The 20,399-nt window shown below is 41.3% G+C and overlaps 3 protein-coding genes across 10 annotated transcripts; 2 read left to right on the forward strand and 1 right to left on the reverse strand.

The window, feature by feature from the left end:
* Positions 1–268: 268 nt before the first annotated feature.
* hormad1 (HORMA domain containing 1) lies at positions 269–7,343 on the reverse strand. 7 transcript variants are annotated; one of them, XM_077526383.1, is made up of 16 exons: positions 6,653–7,343; positions 6,116–6,168; positions 5,008–5,152; positions 4,745–4,808; positions 4,042–4,078; positions 3,905–3,925; positions 3,736–3,762; positions 3,583–3,647; positions 3,353–3,498; positions 2,113–2,270; positions 1,963–2,031; positions 1,729–1,786; positions 1,523–1,575; positions 1,094–1,180; positions 825–878; positions 269–589 (listed from the first exon to the last, which is right to left on the reverse strand). In XM_077526383.1, the coding sequence occupies exons 1-16, from the start codon at positions 6,723–6,725 to the stop codon at positions 509–511; spliced, it is 1,191 nt and encodes a 396-aa protein (XP_077382509.1). In that variant the 5' UTR covers positions 6,726–7,343; the 3' UTR covers positions 269–508. The 7 variants fall into 7 exon arrangements, with proteins under 7 accessions (XP_077382509.1, XP_077382507.1, XP_077382508.1 ...); XM_077526381.1 differs by having other exon boundaries at positions 1,523–1,578; positions 6,653–7,301; XM_077526382.1 differs by having other exon boundaries at positions 825–875; positions 1,523–1,578; positions 6,653–7,298.
* On the forward strand, positions 6,797–9,280 carry ensab (endosulfine alpha b). Of its 2 annotated transcripts, XM_077526390.1 has the most exons (4): positions 6,797–7,032; positions 8,403–8,525; positions 8,624–8,837; positions 8,922–9,280. In XM_077526390.1, the coding sequence occupies exons 1-3, from the start codon at positions 6,976–6,978 to the stop codon at positions 8,792–8,794; spliced, it is 351 nt and encodes a 116-aa protein (XP_077382516.1). In that variant the 5' UTR covers positions 6,797–6,975; the 3' UTR covers positions 8,795–8,837; positions 8,922–9,280. The 2 variants fall into 2 exon arrangements, with proteins under 2 accessions (XP_077382516.1, XP_077382515.1); XM_077526389.1 differs by having other exon boundaries at positions 8,624–9,280.
* A 4,168-nt stretch (positions 9,281–13,448) lies between these two features.
* Positions 13,449–15,980, forward strand: mcl1b (MCL1 apoptosis regulator, BCL2 family member b). Its single transcript, XM_077527115.1, has 3 exons — positions 13,449–14,062; positions 14,701–14,951; positions 15,094–15,980. Exons 1-3 carry the CDS (start codon positions 13,609–13,611, stop codon positions 15,208–15,210), a joined length of 822 nt encoding a protein of 273 aa, XP_077383241.1. The 5' UTR covers positions 13,449–13,608; the 3' UTR covers positions 15,211–15,980.
* The last annotated feature ends 4,419 nt before the right edge of the window (positions 15,981–20,399 follow it).

The raw sequence follows: 20,399 nt of genomic DNA on the forward strand, positions 1-20,399 counted from the left end.
TCGTGTCCCTCCAGTTGGAAGCGAAAAGCACATCTGAATGTGCGCAGGATCAACAGTTAATCCCAAATCTCTGAGTTGAAGTGTCACTTGCTGTTCCACAGTCTCGTTCCCTGAATATTGGTCAGAATCTTCCGTGCTCGTGCTAGCCGCAGCTCTCAAAGGGCCACGGCGAGATTGACATTGTCTACTTACCACAGAAGCAGCAGCTTTGAATATTTGAAAACAAGTAAGTAGCTTGGCCTACATACGAGAAAGTGATGTAAAAACATTTGCACTTGGTATGCTTTTTTATTGCCGCCTCAAGTTCTGAACAGCACAAGTCAAACTTATTTGTTCAACATTTAAAATGGTACAAAAACAAAATGGGAATGCACACAACTACAAACAGATTAAACCTGAATAACTTTTCTAACATGCTGCTGGAACAACTAAGTTCATGAATGCTATTTTAAAGTACCTCACAGGTGTGCAATGATAAACATGAAAGGAGGAACGTGTGTGTGGTGGCTCACACGTTCTCTTTGGACTCGCTGAATTTGCGTTTCTTCAGAGGCGTCTCCTGACTGCAAGGGATGTAGTACTGACTAACCTACCGAGAGAAGGTTTGAAAAAGTGAGCTGACATCCCACTCTGCAGGGAGTGATGACTCATCCGTAACGCAACAGAGGTTTTCATGAGTGCGCCACGCACGCCCTCGCAATGGTGAGCTCTCGTCGTGATCGTGAAAGCTGCTTCATTTCCCACGTTTGTCTTTTTGTTCACCATACGCGTAACACGGAACATTATCACACATTTTCATACTGTTAAGAAGGTGCTCCTCTTACCGTGTCGTTCTTCACAGTTGCTCGCTTCCGTGCGTTTGTAGCCTTTGTCTGCTGCTGACATAAACATGCACCACTGTTAGGATCTCATCAAATAATTATTTGACTTGTCGGCAATTTGCTTTTAAGTCTTACTCATAAAATGTTTTAGCCTTCAAATCTTAACACGGAAAACTTAATTTGTCCTATAGGAATATCAGCATTTACTTGTAATTTTCCGTTTAACTAAGCCCCGATTGCGCAAATGTGAGAATGCAAGATGACGTACTAACCGTGGAGTATTGAACGACGCGTCCACTCCTGGTGGTCATCATGGGTGCCTCCATGTTGGATGTCGACTTCAACTCAACGGCCTCCATCTGAGAAGACCATTTGTTCTTATTCACCACTTTTCAATTCTTCATGCATCATCTTTCCAAGTGCAAATTTTTGTTGTTGATTTTCAATTAACTTTTAAACGTTTTTTTTTTTTTTTTATCTCATGCTTATGTTGTATAACTCTGTACTCCATGTTTTCCCCTGATGGTTTCATTCTTTGAATTTAGTATTTATTGTTTCATGTCTTGTAGGATTCACAGCCAAAAAATTGAGCACTGCTCAGCTGCTCAGTTTGAAGTCTAAAATTTGCATCACCACATCCTTTTTAGTGATCCTTTCATTGTTGATTGAACAACAGTGTATGGATGATAATACACACTCACCGTTTTGCCCTCACAAGTGTCCATCTTCTCATGGCAAGTCAGCTCAATCTCGTCTACTAATGAAAGAAAAAACGAGCCTAAACCTTGATGCAATTTCTTCTAATTTCCGAGTGAGTGAGTGAGTGAGTGAGTGAGTGAGTGAGTGAGTGAGTGAGTGAGTGAGTGAGTCCCAATTAATTTAATAATAACCATTAGCAGGACTTTACCCTTGTTGTCTGTGTTGTCACTTTTGGGCGTGTCATCCACATCTTCAATCACAGACCTCTACAGGTAGAGAGATTAGCAAACAGAAATCAAGAAATGTGTGTGTGTAAGAGAAGATGTGAGTGAGATTGTGAGAGTAATTGAGGTCAGTGAGAGGGTGTGCACACTAGTGTGAGTATGAGAGAGTGAGAGTGAAGGAATGCAAAGAGGCGAGGGAGAGTGGAATGAAAGCTCACCTGTGACAAGCTCCCATCGCGTTTTACCCTAACAAACCATCTGTTTCTCTTGCCAGTGCTCTCCTCTACCTGTAGACAGTAAGCGCCTGCTATGACTGTCGGTCATGACAGCGTGCGAAAGAATGGTCAGGTCTGGTGACCGGCACTCACCGGCTCCAGCCTGTGTCTCTCGGTGGCCATGTCCATCCTGACCGAGTGGAAGGGCGTAACCACCTCGCCCATGGTTAGACTGACAGGCTCCCGCTCAAAGATCAGCATGTCCCCATCAGCCTCCTTGAAGCCCGGTGGCTGGTAGTCGTGCGGTGTGACTGAGAACGATGATGCAGTACTCACAAAAGGGTAATGAAACTGGGTTTTTAGGTACAATTTCAGAATGAACCTAAAGTGTACCTTTCATTTTAACTTAATTTGATCCTTGAACTAGTGATGCACAGTACAGTATATGTGGTTGCTAGTAGGGATGTAACGATAATGGCAATATCCTGATATCACAATATTAAAATTCACACAATACTGTCGTCATGTCGCAATATTAGTAGTAGCAAATCTGTTCACAAGGCGAGGTTGTAAACCATTAGTGCGGTTCTAGCACCCTCTGGTGGTTAGTTTATTAGTTTAATTCTAATTAGGAATGTTTTGGCTATCATGGCGGTTATCACTCCTATAAATCAGTCGTACCAGCAAATATTTCAACATCTCGGTAAAAAAAAATAAAATAAATACTTCTGGCCCACTTCAGCCGAACACATCATTGTGAACTGCATAGACAATAATACTTTGCGCCACTGAGCCAATAAGAGCAAATGACAATAAAATGGGCTTGCGGAGCCTTTGTCACTGCTGATATTATGCACAAAAACAATAGTGTGCTTATCTTTCTCAATTTGATCTTTTAAAAATTTTGTTTTATTACAATATCTTGCGTTTTATACAGCATCGTGAGCTTTTTTATATCACCAACCCTCCCCAGAATATCGTGATAATTATCATATTGTGAGGTTCATATCGTGATACTTATTGTAGCATGATGTTTGGATATTGTTACATCCCTTGTTGCTACACCATCTGAGTTCACATACCGGTTGCTTGAAAAGGTAATTATGACCAACTACTGATATTATCTATAAAGCACCAATCTTATTTCCCATTATGCGTAACATTAAGCTTAGAGGGATATTCTTAAGGCAAAGTTGTTTGGTTGTATCAAAGCCACAACATGTAAATCTATTTGTTTTCTGTTTATATTAACAGTAAGCATCAGCTTGAAGCCTCTTTTTTTTTTTTTTTTTTTTTAAGAAATTGTTCACTATCTGCCAAAACAACCATTTGTATTTGTACCTTAGATATTGTCATAACTTTTGGCATGAAAATCTCCTCTTGGAGCATTTACCAGCATCGTAGTATGACAAGCTCATGTTGAGGAAGATTTTGTTGGGCAGAGGGCCGAGGTTCTGCATCAGCACGTAGAGCTTTCTCACCAGCATGATACTGGCATTCCTTGTGCTAACCGCCATGGCAAAATCCTTGTTTTGGGTGCTGACGGAAACAGAACAAGAGGATCAGACAGTGAACGGGTGTCTTCACAGCATGTCATGTTGCTCTTGGTGAAGAAACCCCCACCTCTCAAAGTTCATCTTTGCCCCGTCGGTGTACTGAATTGTGAATTGATAAAACTCTGTCACTTTCTGAAAGCGGACAAATGACAGATATGCAGCAATCCCTTGTTTGTGTTAAATGTTTGTTAGCAGTGTCGGCACAGTGGAAGAGTATTACCTGTGGGGCGTCAGAGTCTGAGGAGACCTGCAATAGTGCCAGAAGTTGATTTATAACCGCTACTGACATTGATTCTAACGGGCAAATCAACTGAATCCAAACATCTGTTTCGAATTTGTTTAATAATTCACTAATATACCTACTATTGCGCAAAAAAAAGCATACTTACAGATATAATGACGGTCCGCAGCTGGAAGGAATAACAAATGAGAATTGTTACGATACAAGGTGTTAAGATTAAGATTTCCTTAAGATTATATGACAAATCAGTACTTTAAGCAATAGATAGTGTTGAATGTGTCTTACATATTTCATCTGAATGGCGTCAAAGCATCCCGTAAGCCTTCGAAAGGAAGCAAGACAACATGCTAAGAACAGGAGACATTCAAAGCACAGCCCACTTGGTGATAACATTCTCCAAATAATAAACATACTGATGGATTATTGATTAAACTTGTTACTGATAACACCATAGATAATTACCCCTGTAGTTTTGGTTTAAAAAATAATAATAATAATCTGTGTGTGTTAAAGCTAATTCCACTTCTAAGCATACACAAACCAAAGCCCCCCCACCCCCCCAAATTACTGACCAATATGAAATGTTGAAAATGGCTTCCTCTCTTTGACGGCAATGTTAATGACTAATGACTACATGCAATTTCTGGGTTGCTTTTCGAGATACAAGGATTCCATCTGATGTTAGCGATATACTTATAGAGAGTAAAAGGAGGTAAACAAATATGTAGTATCATTTATTGAACACACTGATTAGCACAGCAGTGTGTGCGGCGTACCAAAATCACATACATCCAATGATTACAAAAAATCTATATATTAAATGAAGAAAACACATTTTGAGAGACTGGTATGTGTGCCAATGTTTGGCCACTCATAATAAGAGCTCATAGTTTCATGATGACAGTCAGTGATTCTGATGAGGACAAGGGCACTTTGTAGTAGTATTGACCTGTCTCTTGTTTGTAAGATGAAACATGAAAACGTTTACCATTCAACAATTTGACAGGCGCCAGGACAACTGCGCTCCTCTCTGAGGACCATCACTCTCTGATCTGTGGGAAGAAACTTGTTGAGATAGACTGAAAATATACAGAAACATCATCATTTTATTGAGGTTGATACTGGAGCATGTAAATATTAATACTAACAACATCCTTCAATGATCTTTTTAAGCAAATTATTATATGGCACACGAGTTATGCGCCTTTTAATTGACTATCACCCTCTGTGGGCCGGCACTTGTCGTCTGACCTTCAATATATTTGCTCCCGTAGGCTCTTTCTGGAAAAAGCCCACGCAGGTACATGATGCCCGACACACCTATGGCCAGAAGATTTTTGATGACACTGATAGACTGCAGCTCAGACACAACCTGATTGGGCAACAGCTGTGTGTCCTGTGGGACAAACACAAACTTGTATATTCACACAAAACCAACAAAGTGCATACACATCTTTTGACACTCATAGTGTAACTATCCTTTCTTTGCCGTGTTATACAGGATGGGCCAAAAGTAGGTATGCGCACACTTTATATTTTGTTCATTTTAATATATTTGCAGGGATCTTTTCCTTCCTGACCTTCTTTCTTCTCAGAGTTTCTGATGTCTTTCCTGCCTTCAGAACATTTTATTTTCCTTCTTCGTTTTTCACTTAGTTTAACCCAAGTTTCTGCCTTCCTTCGTGCCTTTCTGGTACACTCGATCCATCATTCCTTCCATCGCTTAAATCTGCTTTGATTCCTTTTTTTCTTACCTCCTTTCTTCCACCTCAGACCTGTTTTTTTTCTCCTTTTCGTCTATTACACCAGACCAACTTTCTAATTTGCACATTTTCTTCCTTTGTTTGAAACTATATTTCTACCTTCTTTGCTTTGGTACCTGTCCATTTCTATTTTAGAATACACTTTCTTTGTGCCTGACTCAAATTATTTGCTATTATTAACGGTAAGTAACTGTTAAAAAAAAAAAAGAAAAAAATACCTACTTGTCACGTGATGTATTGCTATAATTTAGTATAATATGAATTTCTATTCACAATTTCAAACATCCAGCCATTTCTGAAATTTCCGCAATCAAAATGCTTCTTTGCGGTTAAAACAAAAGTATTGTATTGCTTTTGCCTGTGGCTAGCATATAAACCGGGCAGGTTGTTATAGCAGTCAATAACATTTTGTCACATTTTGAAATGAGAATAATCCTCACATGAACGATCCAAACTAAGCCCAATGCTTAGTTTGGAGAACTTTCTTTCACCAAATTGACTGCCATTTTGACTTGTATGCTCGGAATTGTTAATACTGTACATATTTAAAAAATGTGATATAGATTTAGTGGCTTTTGCCTATTTGTTACATTTACCTGAAATGTCCTCACTTTCTGTGCACATGCCATATCGTCCGTGAAACAGAAATCTGAAAGAAAAATCAATTTTATTACAACGTGGACCGACTAGCCAATTACGTTGATTTAGCTAGCAAATGTGCTAGCCAGTTATCTCAGCAAATCTTTACGAAACAATTATTCAGCAATCGTATATTTAGCTAATAAAAAAATAAATAAACACTATAAACATTTACCACAGTAAGAGGACGAACTTTATCAGGTTAAAGAGTTAATCAGGTTGAAAATTGTCTCGCATCAGTTTGCTAGCCGCAAAATTTAAAACGGGCAAAGTTAACGTTTGATTGCGAGGCAGAAAACGCAACAAGTAGCCAATCAGGCAAGAGGGGCGTTGCTTAGGCACGTACCAAAATAATTACACTTAAATCGCACTCTTCCTTCATTACATTTGATTTGATGCGTTTAAGAAAGCGATATGAAAAATGTGTAAATCAAAATGTATCTCCGTATGTCATATTTTTGTCCTTAAAACCGTATTTTAGTCAAGTGATTCACCTTGTTGATGCAGCGCTGCAGTGGCATCGCCCACAGTCACTGTCGCTAGCTGATTGGACAAAAACGCTGTCATCGTCGGTGTCTGGGCAAAATAGGCTTTATCATTGGCTACTGTATGCGTCACTCCAAACTACGACATGCCCCTAACAGTGATGTCATTTCTGAACACGCCATTTTTGTTGGGGAGCAGTCAGAAAGCGAGGATTAGATTGTGTACAGGTACGTCAAACCGTACCTTTTATATATATATATTTTATTTTTTTTTATAGGCTCTTGGCTTTTCTGGCCAGCGGACCACTCGCTCGTCCCGCCATACTCACAGAATGTCGACAGAGAACCTGGACTCGGACACTCAGCTGGACTACGAGGACGAAAAACAGGTGGGTTTGTGGTTGCTATCTATCTGTTGTGTGCTAATTTAACGCGTGCTAGCTTAGCCAGGGGTGGCTGGCGTCTAAGAAGCTCGTGTGACATCGGTGTCACATTAAATGCTCCGTGTTTTTAAACTGCGCTCATTTAACGCAGTTTGTTGTGCTATGAAGTGCTTCGTTTTTGCTGCGGCAACAACACTAGCTGGTCTCTCGTGTCATTGGCTGGGGAACCGTGACAACTCAGGCCTCATTGGTCGTCCCGGAGGTTGTCTCAAAAGTTGTTTTTCTACATTAAAAACACAATGCCAATACGCTTTTGGAAACGTCTCGCCCCATTCGCCATGAGCCTCAAGTGACAAATGCAACCATACGTCGACAAAGCAATGAAAATGATGAAGATAATAGCTAAATCCATGCTGGTGACGTCTTCTTGTGGTCACTGAAACCTATGGAAAGCTGTTTGAGCATGTATTCAATATCACTAATATGCAGTTTAAGATGTTAGTAAGATAATTAATCACATGCAGAGACTAACTTTCTCATTAGTAATGTTTTTTTCCATCTGTATCATATTTCTGCCCACTCATAGGACTACATTGGCATAGCTACTAGTAAGACAACCACATTATTATCATCATTGACATCTGCACACGACTAGAACTAGTGAAGTGCTAGATGCCACGAGTTATGTTACTAGTGAAGTGTTAGACGTCACTAGTAGTAATACTTGTAGCAGTTCTCGATCAGTACACAGTTTTGCCTCACTAGTAACTCGTAGTTGTAGTGCTAGTGTGGGGCGTAAGTGGGTCAGATAATAATAATCCATTTGGAATGATGGGCTCACAAGTAGAACGACTGTAATGTAATGTTTTTCCACAATTGAAAAAACATTCTGCACTGTCTAACTCTTCTTGATGGTAGATCGAAGTGATTCAGCACACTAACACCCACCCCATCATCCCTAAGGACTTGGTTCATCAGCTGCAGTATCCACCTAAGTCGCTTTTTTTTTTTTTCCTCAATCCCTGGACAAACAAGACTCGCACTGTGCATGTGCACCTTGCACACACAGTTAGGTCCCGATGAATTTGAAGTGGCAGAATAATGGAACAAAATCTCTCTTCCTGACCTGCACTAGGTGTGTCCTGTTGGCCCAGGTGACTGCTGGCTCTCACCATTCAGCGGTTATCGGACTCGTTTGTCTTGTGTGACAGCAGCTAAACTGGTGGCTTTGTTCATTCAGAAGCCACGGTTACCTCAAGAACTAGAAAATGGTGTCAATTAATTCAACGCAGCTTAAGACTCAATGCAAGTCTGCCTCCTTCCTCCAAGTTGACATAAATGTGTGTTGATAAGGATGTGTGGGCTTGTTCACACAGGACTCTCAGGAGAAGAACGCCAACCCGGTGAAGGCCGAGGAGGCCAAGCTGAAGGCCAAGTACCCCGGTCTCAGCCAGCGGCCCGGCGGCTCCAACTTCCTCATGAAGCAGCTACAGAAAGGGGTAAGACACATCTGTAGCATGTCTTTTTTTTATAATTATATTTCATTATTATTATTATTTGAGGTACGCTAACATGGCCGACCTCTCTTGTCGCACAGCAAAAATACTTTGACTCGGGCGACTACAACATGGCCAAGGCAAAGATGAAGAACAAGCAGCTTCCCGTGGCGGGAACCGACAAGAACCTGGTGACCGGCGACCACATCCCCACGCCGCAAGACCTGCCACAGAGGAAGTCGTCCTTGGTGACCAGCAAGCTTGCCGGCTAGCCACGGCCATCATCACACCAGGAGAACACCCCCTGCTTCACCTGTATACACCCTCCAACCACAACCCCCCACCCACCCGTGTCGTCACACCAACCGCCACCACCCCTTCTTCCCTTGTCATCCGCAGGCAACATCCAGGCAGACTTGTTGAGCGATGTGCTTGTATGTTGGGTGGAAGGAGGCGTCCTCCTCTTCTCTCTCCTCCCGAGCACAGCGACCCCTTCTGTGCACTCCGCTCCACCTCTTGTCTTGGTTGTCCGTTTTCCAAGATGGTTGCCATCAGCAGGTGTGTGGCTTCGCCGGGGACTTTGTGCACTTTGTGTTTTGGTGATTGATGTGCGTTGGGGACTGGGGCTCCACCTTCGTGCTCTAGGATGCGGTGCGGGGTTCAAACGTGAGCTCGTCCTTACTTGCTCGTATACCAAATTTGCGTAGGTGTGATGGGAGTTCATGTTGCTTTACTTGTTGTTCCCTCGGAAAAAAACACGCTGCAGGATTGTATCAGATGAGAAATTCTAACGGGAGGGGGACCATCTTCTTCAATTTTTTTTTTAAAATGCTGTCCGGACAATCCAGAGCGCAGTCCAGTCACTGAACTTTCTCCGACTTTTGCTTTAGCCAGCAAGCAACGTTGCCCTGGCCGCATGCTCCTCGCAGTCGTGCTCGCACAGGCATGGCCCTTGTGCAGTTCACTTGTGCGCTTTGAGCAAGAATACAAAGTGGCAGAAACAGTGTGATTTTTCTTTTCTTATCCATTCTGACAGTCTCTCCCGGAGACTCGTCAATAAAGAGCACACCAGCCAAAAAGTTAAGTGCGACGTCACATGATGGCAGCAGTAGTCATCTCTTGTAGATTCGTGGCCCACCGTGCATGTGTGGGCCATCAGTTTGGTTGGTTTGAAAGACATCCACACAACCTGAAATATTAGTTTGCATTCAGCTCCAGTAAACAACTTTTGTCAATGTTTGTACAAATAAAGTTCGATTTGTATGGTAAGCCAGTTGAGCAATTACTCGATATCCTTGATATACAGTTTAAGGTCCATGTACTAGTATGCACTTTGTCCTCACTAGCAAGACAAGTTAGCGCACAGGCAGAACAGCATTGTCTTAGTAGGATTTTTTTTTTTTTTCATGAGAAGTGCCACTAAAAAAATATATATATATAATTAAACTAATGTGCTTCAAATCACACTTAAAATGTACTGTTCTTGAATCATTTCGATATACCGGTACTTATCGAATAATCTTTTATTGGGGAGATGAACCCCCTTACTAGTAACACCGCTGTGCCCTCACGCACTACTAGCCTGCTGGTCCCCTACTGGTAGCACCAAAATACCCACTAATAGTTTTCCCTCACTAGTATTAACATGTAGTTGCTCTACTTTTATGCCAGAAATGTCATACAGTAGTAGATAAAGATTTTTACTGCTTAGACGCAACCATTCCAATAGTGCACCCTGCTTGGTCTACTATGCGGAATTGTCCTACTAGCGCGTACTAGTGGACCTAAAGCTGGACACTAAGGAATACTGATCATGTGAATGTTTTTCACAAGGTAGGAAACATAATATTATAATTGATCACTTCTACAAAAGTCTTTGGAAATCACAATGTCTCATCACCAGTGATCCATTTTTACAACAGGCCAAAGAACATACATAGCGGACCTTAAGCTGGATATCGAGGATGTCGAATAAAAACCCTAACTGCTTTCCATAATCTCGGGCGTATCCACAACCTGATAAGAAGCAAGGCCAGCTTCGCTTCATAAAAGTAGGCCGTGATGTTCCCGCAGGGCTTCGCTCGCACGCCTTTCCTCAGCAGAGCACATAGACGTGCCATGACGCATCGGAGACGCCCCGAGCATGTCAAACCGCTCTGCAGTCCCGACAAAGTTTGAATTTAAAGTGCATGATGTTTGAGGACGAGCCTTTGAGGGAACGTTTGCACCGTTGGTGATTGGGTGCATGTGAGGCACATTTGGAAAGCCGTTTGAGCAGTTATGCGATAACCTTGGTATCCAGCTTCAGGTCCATTTACTAGTACACTCTGTGCTCTTTAGTAGAATGGGACGTTTTCTTTCCACTACTGTATGAGATTTCTTCACACTGATAACAACTTTAGCATACCTGTAAGATAACTCCAAGTTATTGGTGAGGCAAAACTGCACTTATGCTACTAGTACTGCTAGTGCTAAATGATGTAGTTGTCCTACTAGTATACTGCAAATCCATAAGATTGACATCACGGCTATCAAATAAATACACAAATGGCTTTTCATACATTGTCAGCCTACTTGTTTCTCTATTGGTGGTGCACATGTGTGCTTGTCGCGTGTGAATACACTGTAAATAGACGTGTGTGTGCGTGTGATTCACTGGCACCTCTACTATTCGAAGGGGCAGCATGCGTGCGTCTGTATTGTGTATAAATGCTGCTGATCCCGGCAAATTTCCCAATTTGCTCGGTGGCAGCGTCTTCGCTCTGTGCCGTGACGCAGGCCAAAATGTGTGGAATTTGCCTGAACACCAACTAAACATCTCGCTGTCGTCGTGTTGAAGAGAAATTGTGGCTGATGCGCTACAACGATGGGAGTTGTGACGGGCTCGTTCGAGACGAGGCCATCTCTCGCGTTAAGCCGCGACGACTGCGTGCTCGAATGTAAAGCGTGACGACGAACGAGCGTCTCCTTCATCTCCGTTCTTGTTGTGTTCTCCTCTTATCACAAATATATACAATATATATATAATTCACACTGGCCTGGCATCACTGCAGGGAAAACAGAGGCCTCCATGCTTCAAGGACAAACATATTCCTTCAAAAAAAAAAAAGGTTTACATGGCAGGAGAACACGGGGGAAACATGGGAAGGACTTCACAGTGTGCTTTGAATGTTGATCTTCTGTGGGGAGTCATGGAGAGATTTTTTTTGCCAGTATTTGAAATAAAATTTTACATTTATAAAGTTTCTTGTTTTTCTTCAGTGGTTGACACGTGCAGAGCAGCCAATTCTATCCAAACAAGTGTCAATTATGGAACAGGTTAAGAATCATGTCCCTCAATAATGAGACCAACAGAACCCCACGTGTACATGCATAAAAAAAAAAAAAAAATGCATAAAACAAGTAATAGTAAAATATTAAATACAGCATTCTGCAAATGCTGTATTTAGCATGTAGCACCTGCAATTCAAAGTCAGTTGAAGACTTAAAAGAGGCACGTTGCAGATGAAATATGTGTGTGAAGCTGACCTCTGAAACCTTAAGGCCTTTGTCCTTGCTCAGCTCAAAATGACAGAGCACGGAAGAGATAAAAAAAAAAAAAAAATATCACACTCCTTTTCAAATGTCTGTTTTTTTGTTTGTTTTTAGATTGATATAAATACTGATACCAAAACTTTTCCTCTATTAATATGACCAATAACCTGTAAAACATTTTACCCTCTCTTCTTAAGAAGGTAAATAAAAATAAACTGAGAGAATGTGGTTGCACAAGCAACACCATAAGAACACATCTACAACTGAGTTTATGTAAAACACAAAATAGAGGTTAAAAATTAGGGATTTTATGTTTTTATGTGTTTTAATAATTACCATTAATTTTTTTGTTATAATAAGCTATTTTGGTATATTTTAAATTCATATTTATTAACTTTTGTTTTTAACCTTATTTTATTACCACCCGGCCCATCGTACATTTTAGTAATTAACGTTTGCCCTCCCTGATTTTGAAGTACTGCTTCAGAGATAAGGAAACAGCTTGTCTATTAGTTTTATTTGCAGTTTGTAGTAGCAGTGTTGTCTGCAGCACGGGGAAGAAGAGAAATGTAATGGATGAGTCGTCATAGTAAGTCTTCATACTAAGAGAATCAAGAAACTAACTGTCTTGTCCACGTCAAAGCAGAGATTAACTGATACCAAGCCCCCCCCCCCCAAAAAAAAAGAAAAGAAAAATGCGTACAACCCATGTTCTTACTTTAAAAAAAATAAATAAATAAATAAATCCAGCAGTCCTTTTTTTTTCAGTGTACAGTAGATGAAAAGGAAAACAAGTAAAGGGACACAAGCACTTAAAATGCACTTTGTCTAAGTCGAACTTACCACTTGGGGGCAGCAAAACTTCGTGTTTGTCTTCTGACTCACTATTACCACGGAGGGGAAAACAATGAATGGAATGTTTTTTATTTGCAAATCGAGAACAGAATGTGTTGAAACTTCCCGACGAAACCTGTGTAACACTAAGTTATGTCTACCCATGTACCCCCCGCCGGACAAATTAAAGGTGAAAATTTGGGGTTATAATGACATTATCTATCTAGGAAGTTGTGGGGGGACATACCCACATTAATTCTGTTGATTTTCAAGTTTAGAGGAGATTCCATATATCATATCGGGTTTACTAATTATAGTTATCTATGTATATGCTATTTGCCTATATTAAAATAAATACAGTAAATGTAATTATTCTGGGTGCTTATAATTTTAGTATTTAAAAAAAAAAACTAAATTAAAAAATAATAATAACCTTCGCCTTAATTTATTTCCAAATAGTTATGGTTATGTACTTAAACATGGTAAAAATGTACAGAATGTAGCCGTTTCCAAGTAATGTGGCGTCACAGTGACGTAGCCCAGACCCAGTTTATATAAGACGCCACATGGACAACAGTCACAGCCTTCCGCCTTCCAACATCAAGGCAGTTATGGGAGACTAACTAGAGCCAAGACTAGCTTTTTGTTTTACTCGGCGACTTTAACCCCGACCTCCTAGTTAATACAAGGGGGGGAAAAAGCAACCTTCAAAATTAATATGATGGAGACCACAAGACGAGTTATAGGCTACTTGATGTTCCAACAAAATGGAGTCATTGACGGCTCGGTGCACTGCGTCTCGCCTCCCGTCGCCGCCGCCGCCGCCACTACAGCGACCTTGGACGCCGTTAACGGCAACAGCGGGGCTTCCAAGCAGCGACCTAGCGCACTGGAAATTACCCCCAAGGGCAGCTTAGCCACCTTGAACCACCGTAACAACAGCGACGACGACGAGGTGGACGGCAGCGACGGCTCACCACCGGATACGCCCGACTCTCAGGACGGCAACGGCCTCAACGACGTAGTGGACGCCGAGACTCGGAGCCTCATTTGCCGCTTCCTTACAGACTTTACCGGCCTGTCGACGGCTCGCTGGAACGAAAGCAAGGCACATTCGACCATGAAGAGAGTCGTGGCGAGCGTGTTGGATAAACACAAATATATGTACAATGGTGAGTTGGCTCTTGTCCTTTTTTCTTCTTCTTTTTTTTTTTTTTTGGCGTATTTTACGCATAATACGTACTCGTACGCCATTTTCCCTCACGACCAGGAAATGTCTACGTGCCTACCTCGAACGTATTGTTCCAAAGGTTGGATATTGTCAAGAATTGTACACTTGTATTTAAAATAGTACAGTAAAACCATTTGGCCACACGTAACTTATAAGCATCATGTTCTAACAAATGAGCAGCTTTAATAAGTGCAAAGTCACTCAGAAAGGCAGCAACAAAGAGACCATGTTTCCTGATATGAATGTGATTATAAAAAGGGCACTTCTGTAAACTAGGCCTTGTATTTACCAAAGGTGTTGTCGACAAACATTTAAATGTCCCTTTGAGGCTTATGGGTGTGACATTTCTACATGTGAGCAGCTTTAATTTGAAAGGAAACAAGAAAGAGGAGTGGGTATGGTTTTTGCACACTTTGTTAAACTGGGCTTTTATTTACTCAATGTATCATAACCAGCAAATGGCATTTAATATCCCTAGCCTATTATACAGTATATCCATATCTAAATGCTACAATGTTTCTTGTGGTAAATATGATATTAAAGCAAGGTTTGCTTAATGGGACCTCATATTTTCTCAAGGAATCATCAACAAATTGTCCCTGGACGACCGAGGGGACGACGTGGGCTTCGTCAGTGAAGTAGCAAAGAGCCTGTTTTCTGACGGGACCACCAACTGGGGCCGCGTGGTCAGCCTGGTGGCCTTTGGGGCCGTAGTGTCACAGTACCTGAAGGAAAAGGGCCGGGGCCACTGTGTGAAGCCGGTGGCCGAGGAGATCTCGTCGTATCTGCTGTCGCACCAGCGCAACTGGCTGCTGAAAAACAACTCTTGGGTAAGTTTAGTGAGTCATGGCTGACTGTAAAGTGATTGTGTAACGGCAAAGTCTACGTGGCAGGCAGCCTCTGCACCCCGCAATTAATCATCCCATTGATTTTGTTTTTTTTTTTTGTTTTTTTCCTTCCCCCACCCTTCAGGAGGGCTTTGTGGAATTCTTTCGGGAAGCGGATCTTGAGTCTACAGTGAGGAACACATTAATGGCCTTTGCTGGAGTGGCTGGCATCGGCGCCACGCTGGCCCTGTTGATCAGGTGAATTTGTTGGACTCTTTAAAGACATTTTTTGTTTTTTTTGAAACAACGTTGATGCTGGATATGTACAGGCAACGTCCACGTTCCCCTTGGACTTTAAAAGATGGAAATTAAAGCAAAAGTCGCTGTTTGTGCCAGTTGGGCGCCCCCTACCTATGGTTTAGTGTTTTCGCAGGCATGTCAACTATTCACGGGTCGACTTCGTCCAGCAATTAGCAATTATTTAATTTACAAAGAAATTTATTTTTTCAGATAGATGTAAAATACATTTCTATGCAAATTTGTAAAGAATTCAGCCTGATTTTGCGCTTGTTTTGTGATTGAGTTAAGTTTACGGGTTGAAGCGTTTTCCCGCACTGGCGTCGTCGGGATCATTTGTAGTAGGGAAGCACCAGCTACATCTTCCATGCACATCAAAGTGACGATGAAGCTCATTTCCATAAGTCCCATTCCGGAACAATCCAGCTCTGTGAGCGGAGCGCAGAACATTTGCATCGGTGTCGCACGGCGCTTCCTCTCAAGTCGGAACAGCGCCAGGAACCGAAGCGCCGCAGAATTTTTGGGAAGTACTGCGGCCTGGACACTTTTGAATCTCACGCAAGAATCTTTTCCAAGGACTGAGTTTGAAGTGCATCACAATAACAAGGGACTGAAGACGACGGGTTTTCGGCAAGGGTGCTGGCACAAGTCCAGCTGTAAGCTATCAAGAGAATATGTAGATTTGAAAAATTGGGTTCACTAGTTAATAATAAAAAAAAAAAAAGTAACTTGAAATGTTTTTGTTTGTGTTGTCTTTCTGTTGAGGGAATTTCTGTAAATGCAGAAGTTTTTTTGTTTTTTTTGTTTTTTTTTGGGGTTTTTTTTTTCTCACCCACGCGCCACTTCCGCTCTATTTCCCATTTATCACATTGCAACACAGTTTCTTAGAAATAACACCCCCCGCCCGCACCCGACAGCCGTCAGAATTATATAACGGCTTCATGGTAATGTGGCCAATACTGTATGTCCGCCTGGGAACGTCTACTCCTGTGTTTATTCAGATCCTCATGGTTGTCCTGGGTTGCAACGCAAACGTCTCAAGAGGAGAAGGAAGTCTGTGGTTTCCACGGTGACGATCAGCGGCCTGGTTGTCTGGGGGAATTAATTGTGTGTGTGGGGTTAGCAGGAGGATTTTGTGGGCAACATAACAGGAATGCTTGCGTCATTCAGGAGCAAAAAACGTGATGGCGTTGCAGTATCTTGAGGGGCCGATGTGGGTTTGAAGCGCTGGCAACGACCTTGATTCATTTAAATATGCAGCCTTGAGTTCCACTTCAGCTTAACATCATCATAATTAAAGCAGGGTCCTTATTAGCATAAAAAAATTCACCAACCTGATTGGTCACCAAGGCAACATAATTACTAGGGATGTCACGATAAGGGCAATATCGTGATATTACAACTGCCACAATATTGTCGTTGTCATGTTCACTATATTTAAAAGATACACATCTGTTAAAGTCTGGTTGATTTCTGTTTTTGCAGTTCTAGCACCCTCTAGTGGCTAGTTTACTACTGCAATTTAATTTTCATTAGGGATGTTTTGTCCTATGTTTAAAATCTATGCTAATTGTAAGATGAAGGGGAACCTTATTTGCTTGTGAAGCGATCAATGTGTCCTTTCATTAGCAAGTAAGTGCTTCACTATTGTTATTAGAGATTGTAGGTGGTTTATATGCAGTGCTGTTATGTATAAAAGCACAATATTGTTGTTTTTTTAGTATGAGCTTTTTTTTTTTTTTTTTTACAATAGTGATCTTTTTTTTTTAATATCGCTAATGCCCCCACAATATCGTGATAATTATCATATTGTGACCTTCATATCGTGATATTGTATTGTGATGTTTAGATATCATTACATCCCTAATAATTACACACTCGTTACTTCGACTGTAAGACTTCAACATGCCGCCTGAGTCTTCTGTCAAACTTGAAATCGGCAATATCCTCTTCGATTATCTTAAAATTCGTGAGGTGTCCATGATATTGTGATACTTTGAAATTATTTCATGAGTATTTGAAAATCTGATTTTCAAATTCTCATGAAATAAAATCGGCGCGTTTCGTGAGGCTGCTGCGTTATCCCGAAAGAGTTGTACAAATACCGCAAAACTAAGTTTTTGTGGAAACCGGCATAATGTGTGATATTTCGATAATCTCCTACGACTTTGACATTATCACATATCCTGTGAAACGGACACAGCTTCAGAGCTCAAAAGTTCAACATTTTGTGTGACTTTATATCTTGTGATAATTTGTGTTCTCTGACTGATCATCAGACTTAATTAGTGTTGTGATATTTTGACATAAGTTTATTAGAGTAATGTCCCAAATCATTTGAAACTACTTCGGAGTCTAATTACCTCAATTTGTTTTTGTGGATTACCGTGACCTGGTTGGCTGAAATGTCAAGGGGGAAAAAAAAAATAGTGGGTATGTTGGTATATTTTTTTTAATATTGTTAATAAGTTATAAGTTACTTAAGATGATATCTCACTTAGCTGCGAACATTGAAAATTTTGAGTTTTTGTCATTGTTCGTAAAAAGTTTGCAAAGATGTTGGCAGACACTATCGCCGCAAATAGTTTTTCTTGTCGCAAAGAAATATTCAACATGTTCAACGATTTGTTCAATATTTGTTTACGCCAAGGAAAACTTTACAAACCATGACGAAAACCCACAATTTGCAACGTTTGCATGCATTCGCCAGCTTTAGATAATAATGCAGTTAGGCTCAAAAGTTGTCTAACTCCAACAGTCTTGCGATACTTAAACACATTCGAGAATGGGATGTATCCCGTGAGACTTGGGTTTTGTTGTACTTGGAGACTACGGCATATCTCGTGAGACTGTGGCATACCGACATACCTCGTCGTGAGACTTTGCCAGAATTTTCATGAGACTTTGACTTTTATCTACTGTTGCTCAGCATTAAAAGATCAAGATTGCCATGTTGTGACTCATTTTTTTGCCTCCTTATCTTGCCTATATTGTGGGCTTTAGTTAGTCATTGCAGACCGGAAGCAACTCATGTCGAAACCGTTGCTGTACTTTTGTACTCCTCCGTCCCCATCTCAGATGAGTGTAGATTGCGGAGTGTCAAATGACGACATGCCACACCTTCCATGACGTGTCTCAAAAATTCACAAATGACAATGATTATCTCCCGTGTTAAAACTGGTATTTAGTCTTACTGTACTTCAGATTGTGGAAGTGCACCTCCACAGATTAAAAAAAAAATGTAGCCATATCTTGGCCTACCTATGGCCTATTAGGTGAATAATTCAGTGAAATTGCTGCAAGAGGCGTATTAAAAATTATTTGTATGAAAGTTTGATCAGGCCAGTTTTCTTGAAACTGAAAGAGGCTGCCATTTGTTTCCAAAACAGTTTCGTAAATTTCTGGTTAATTCCCGCTATATAAATAAAAATGACTTGACTTGACTTAACGTCCATGTTCCTAGCATCTTGGCAGAGGTCCATTATTTACCTTTTGAGTCTATTCTTGTACACCGCATCATACTCTTTGTAACACTCATATAGGCAAACAAGGTACAATAAATGAAAACATTTTTTAGGCTTCCCTTGCCTGGCAGTCACTCTTTGTATGGCACTCACGGAAATAAAAGCTGGCTCAACAGTCGGGAGCGCCAAACAGGAAGTGTAGCTCGAGCCGCATTGCAGCGTTGGGAGCGTTGCAGGCGCGGTCGCTTTGGAAACAATTGAGCGCATAGTTCGCATTCATTGTGATTCTGTGGGCGGTGTTGGCCAATTGTCTTCAGGCTCAAACTCGTTTTTATTTGTTTATTTTTATTTAAGACTTTAACACACACTTACAAAGGCTGCTTTCGTGACTTATCTACTCCTTCATCACTACGATTTTTTTTTTAATATACATTCGTACCTTAATTTAATTCATGACCAACCTGTTTACGATCAAATCAATTTTCCTATTGAAATGAACTGAGATGTTGATCTGTTGCAGCAGCCCAAAACACTAACATTTTTATTGCGATGTTTTTTTTAATTTTATTTCCAAAATCAAGCGGAAACGGATCATGATTTTTGTGTTGGTGCAATGCATTATGGGATATATTCCCTTCCTAGTCACCATTAAGATTGTTTACTACTTTTCAAGATGCATTGAAGGCACTAATGTCCTATACTCACTAGAAATAATAGGTCAACTCGCTCAATATGTCAAGACAAAGTGGCTTAGAGAGTGTTTTCCTTTGCAGAACTCAGAAATCCGTCTCGTGCGAGCACAAAAAGAACGGCTGTGTTCTGATATCTGATCCCGTAGTTTCCCCATGCAAACCGGTCTGCTGCAGTTGAACGTCTGGTAATTTGAGCCGTGCGGATCAGCCTCCCGGCCCGCCATGCGCATTGGTCGCTAGCGACAGACTGCCCCCACCCCTTTCTTCTTTTAAAAAAAAAAAAAGAAAAAAAAGCCTCCGATTCCGGGAAGTGGGCTGTGGCGTAAGTTTATCTTTAACCAGACCACTCAGCTGCTCTTACTGAGAACTTTGATGTGTTGGCTCGGAACTGCGAGAGCATAGATAAAAACGATAAGAATTGGCCTGCATGGACGACAGACTGCAAGAGAGAGAAAGAAAAAGTGTACTTGCATTCAGCCCACGCCATTTTTCAGTGCACACACACAACGGTGAAATTCCACACTGTGTTGACCCAACAACTTGATGGACTTGTTGGTTTCATTTTTGAAATCTCTAGATAAGCATTCACACAGACCTGTGAAAACAATTCCAATTTGGTGTTTTCAAGATCTTTGTAATGCATGGTATCCTGTCCTGTCCTGTCCTGTCTGCAGTGCTACCTTGCCTCGCACACTTCTACTGTCCTGTCCTGTCCTATTTTGATACTCTTCCTCACTTTATATCTCGACCTGGCACACTGCTAGTGTCTTGTCCTGTCCCGTTCTTAGCTACTTGTTGCCTGTCTTCCGCGCAACGTGTAGCACTACCTGGACTACTGCTACCGTCCTGTCCTATTTCTCTCTGCATGTAGAACTGCAAGGCTCACTGGAACTGTCCTCTGTCTCACCCTGTGCTAGTTGATACTAGTTTTATCTTACAAAGTGTACACCGCTTGCTAACTGCTACTGTCTGGTCCTTTTCGATGTTGCTACTTGTCA

Source organism: Festucalex cinctus, chromosome 7 (genome assembly GCF_051991245.1).
Source record: "Festucalex cinctus isolate MCC-2025b chromosome 7, RoL_Fcin_1.0, whole genome shotgun sequence".
Taxonomy (NCBI): Eukaryota; Metazoa; Chordata; class Actinopteri; order Syngnathiformes; family Syngnathidae; genus Festucalex; species Festucalex cinctus.

Excerpts from the sequence above, each read along its gene's own strand:
- ensab (XM_077526389.1), top strand. The coding sequence starts at position 6,976 with ATGTCGACAGAGAACCTGGACTCGGACACTCAGCTGGACTACGAGGAC. Across the intron at positions 7,033-8,402 it reads ACTACGAGGACGAAAAACAG|GACTCTCAGGAGAAGAACGC; the intron begins GTGGGTTTGTGG and ends TTGTTCACACAG. Across the intron at positions 8,526-8,623 it reads TGAAGCAGCTACAGAAAGGG|CAAAAATACTTTGACTCGGG; the intron begins GTAAGACACATC and ends CTTGTCGCACAG.
- mcl1b (XM_077527115.1), top strand. The coding sequence starts at position 13,609 with ATGATGGAGACCACAAGACGAGTTATAGGCTACTTGATGTTCCAACAA. Across the intron at positions 14,063-14,700 it reads ACACAAATATATGTACAATG|GAATCATCAACAAATTGTCC; the intron begins GTGAGTTGGCTC and ends TATTTTCTCAAG. Across the intron at positions 14,952-15,093 it reads TGCTGAAAAACAACTCTTGG|GAGGGCTTTGTGGAATTCTT; the intron begins GTAAGTTTAGTG and ends CCCACCCTTCAG.
- hormad1 (XM_077526381.1), bottom strand. The coding sequence starts at position 6,725 with ATGACAGCGTTTTTGTCCAATCAGCTAGCGACAGTGACTGTGGGCGAT. Across the intron at positions 6,169-6,652 it reads TGCAGCGCTGCATCAACAAG|ATTTCTGTTTCACGGACGAT; the intron begins GTGAATCACTTG and ends TTTTTCTTTCAG. Across the intron at positions 5,153-6,115 it reads AGAAAGTGAGGACATTTCAG|GACACACAGCTGTTGCCCAA; the intron begins GTAAATGTAACA and ends TTTGTCCCACAG.